The following is a 2,917-nucleotide window of genomic DNA, read 5'->3' as shown; positions in this document are numbered from 1 at the left end:
GGCACTCAGGCAGCTGGGAGGGGAGGGCTTTTTTGTCAATAAAATTTCATCTGTTATTCTTTTACAAGAGAAATTCCCTTCGATGTAAATAATTGTCGAGCTAATATTCCTTAAGGAATTGGAAAAATATGTAAGTACTTTCATATTCGACGAATTTTATCTTAAAATCGTTACCAGTTTTCTTGACGTACCCTTGAGTGTCAAGTTGTACTTTCTATGGATTCGTTTATCAATTTTAGCTATCGTATCTGAAGGCTACGTTCCTATATGAATTTTTCGTATCGTACTTTCTATTCTGCATCTAATTTTTATCGTCTTTAATTCGTGTTCGTCGGTTTGATAACATAACCTCTAGTCTGTCTTTTTGATACACGTTTTACCGAACGATTTCACCTGTCGTTGTTCCTTTCAATACCATATTTTAAGTAAGGTTTGTTTTATTTGGATAACGGTTGGATTTTTCTTTCTTGCAGTATACAAATTTTCAAGATGTCGACATCTGCGATATATATTTTAGACGTAAAGGGCAAGGTTTTGATCTCACGAAATTATCGTGGAGATATAGAAACAGGTGTCATAGAAAAGTTCATGCCCCTTGTAATGGAGCGCGAAGAAGAAGGCAATCTTACTCCGATTATTCAAACTACAGAATGTACATACGCATATATAAAGTATAATAATCTGTATATTGTTTCAACTACGAAGAAGAATGCAAATATTTCCTTAGTATTTGTATTCTTGCACAAACTGGTGCAAGTGATGCAGGAATATTTTAAGGAATTGGAAGAAGAAAGCATAAGGGACAATTTTGTTGTCATTTATGAGCTTCTAGACGAATTAATAGATTTTGGGTATCCACAAACTACGGATAGTAAAATTTTACAAGAATACATCACGCAAGAAGGGCATAAACTTGAAATTCAACCACGCATTCCTATGGCTGTGACTAATGCAGTATCTTGGAGATCAGAGGGTATAAAATACCGTAAAAATGAAGTGTTCCTAGATGTAATAGAATCTGTGAATCTTCTAGCAAATGCCAATGGAAATGTTCTAAGTTCTGAAATTGTGGGTGCCATAAAAATGAGGGTTTATTTGTCTGGAATGCCAGAATTGAGACTTGGCCTTAATGATAAAGTTTTGTTTGAATCTACAGGACGTGGAAAGTCTAAGTCTGTTGAATTGGAAGACGTGAAATTCCATCAGTGTGTCAGATTGTCCAGATTTGAAAATGACAGAACAATTTCTTTTATTCCTCCTGATGGAGAGTTCGAATTAATGTCATACAGACTAAATACTCATGTGAAACCTTTGATATGGATAGAATCAGTCATAGAACGGCATGCTCATAGTAGAGTGGAGTACATGATAAAAGCTAGATCACAGTTTAAAAGACGTTCTACAGCCAACAACGTAGAAATAGTAATCCCAGTACCAAATGATGCAGACTCTCCCAAATTTAAGACTACTATTGGCAGTGTTAAATATTCACCTGAACAGAGTGCGATAACTTGGTCCATTAAATCATTTCCTGGTGGGAAAGAATATCTGATGAGAGCACACTTTGGTTTACCATCTGTTGTCGGAGAAGATCTAGAAGGAAAGCCACCTATTCAAGTTAAATTTGAAATTCCGTATTTTACAACTTCTGGAATTCAAGTGCGTTATTTAAAAATTATCGAAAAGAGTGGATACCAGGCACTACCATGGGTGAGATATATCACGCAAAATGGAGACTATCAGCTGAGGACAAATTGAGTAAAGACAAGTTAGTGGGAGAAAAAGACATTTTTAACACGTTATACTAATGATAATTCAAGATAAAAAAAAGTGAAAACTAGTCGGTTTGCTACGCTTAGTATGCTTCCGAACATTTACAGTTAACTTCATAGCTATTTTCGGAAACGATCGTGATCCACATGAAAATCGAGGTCCTTTAGAATCTAAAATTTGCGTTTACAGTATTGAGATATAATTTCTCATCATTGGTGTTTATTTCACAAAACTTTTAATATTCTTTGCAGGTTTAATACTTTCCCATATGTTCTAAACGTCAACTCAATAAGCGTTTTAGGAACTTTTACAATTATTTACCTTCGTGATAACATAAGTCGTATAGAAATGCAAAGTACTTAATTTATTAATTTTACGTTTCTTTCGAACCGAATCATATTTTTTATATACAGGGGACGTTATAGTATCCATTGAATAATCCTTTATATTAAAAAAAAAGTTGTAAATATATCGAAAATCATCGTATTTGAATGTTTTCATGGAATTGTTAACGAATTAATAGACATTTTCCTGTACTAATTTAAGCTATAATAGTATTATATCGAAATTACCATTGTATATCAGTATGACAACAGATAATAATATTGTTATTATTGTAAACAATGTATTAGTAACTTAAGACACTCGAAAGATGTATTAAATTTTTAACACAAACTACCTATGCTTTAGTGTCTCGAGAAACCTCTTTTACATTAAGTTTCGAATGCAATTTCTTCTTAAGTTAAAACAGAATTTATCTCATTTCTTTTTCGTTTTTATTTAAAGTAAGCTTCCTTTTAATTACTAGAGATTGTAATTTTTAGAGTGGAAGATGTAAAAAAGTCTGAAATTTTATAAGAATAATAACAGAAGAATCGAAATAAAAAGAATTAGACTTGAAAAAGGAACAACGATATCGAACCGAACGGAACCATTTCTTTCCCCGTCCCATTTCGCGTATCCACCTACCTAATTCAGTCCCGATAAAATCTGTATTCGCGAGGTCTCGAATAAACCTAGGCGTCGAGTTCAGCTGGAAGTCGTTGCAGGCTAAAAGGCTCCCTGGCCATGAAACAGGTATTCGCAGAAAGGGTGTCGCAAATTCGCCCGATAGCTTTCGAGGCAATCGAAGCCGGGTATCGCA

The 2,917-nt window shown here is 34.0% G+C and overlaps 1 protein-coding gene across 1 annotated transcript; it reads left to right on the top strand.

The window, feature by feature from the left end:
• AP-1mu (adaptor protein complex 1, mu subunit) lies at nucleotides 1-2,032 on the top strand. The gene is made up of 2 exons (XM_017903739.1): nucleotides 1-130; nucleotides 474-2,032. The coding sequence occupies exon 2, from the start codon at nucleotides 490-492 to the stop codon at nucleotides 1,756-1,758; it is 1,269 nt and encodes a 422-aa protein (XP_017759228.1). The 5' UTR covers nucleotides 1-130; nucleotides 474-489; the 3' UTR covers nucleotides 1,759-2,032.
• Nucleotides 2,033-2,917: the final 885 nt, after the last annotated feature.

The sequence above is a fragment of the Eufriesea mexicana genome, unplaced genomic scaffold (assembly GCF_001483705.2).
Source record: "Eufriesea mexicana isolate 0111107269 unplaced genomic scaffold, ASM148370v2 scaffold2545, whole genome shotgun sequence".
NCBI classification, from domain to species: Eukaryota; Metazoa; Arthropoda; class Insecta; order Hymenoptera; family Apidae; genus Eufriesea; species Eufriesea mexicana.
The sequence above is the reverse complement of the archived record's forward strand: the minus strand, read 5'-3'. Positions and strand labels throughout refer to the sequence as shown.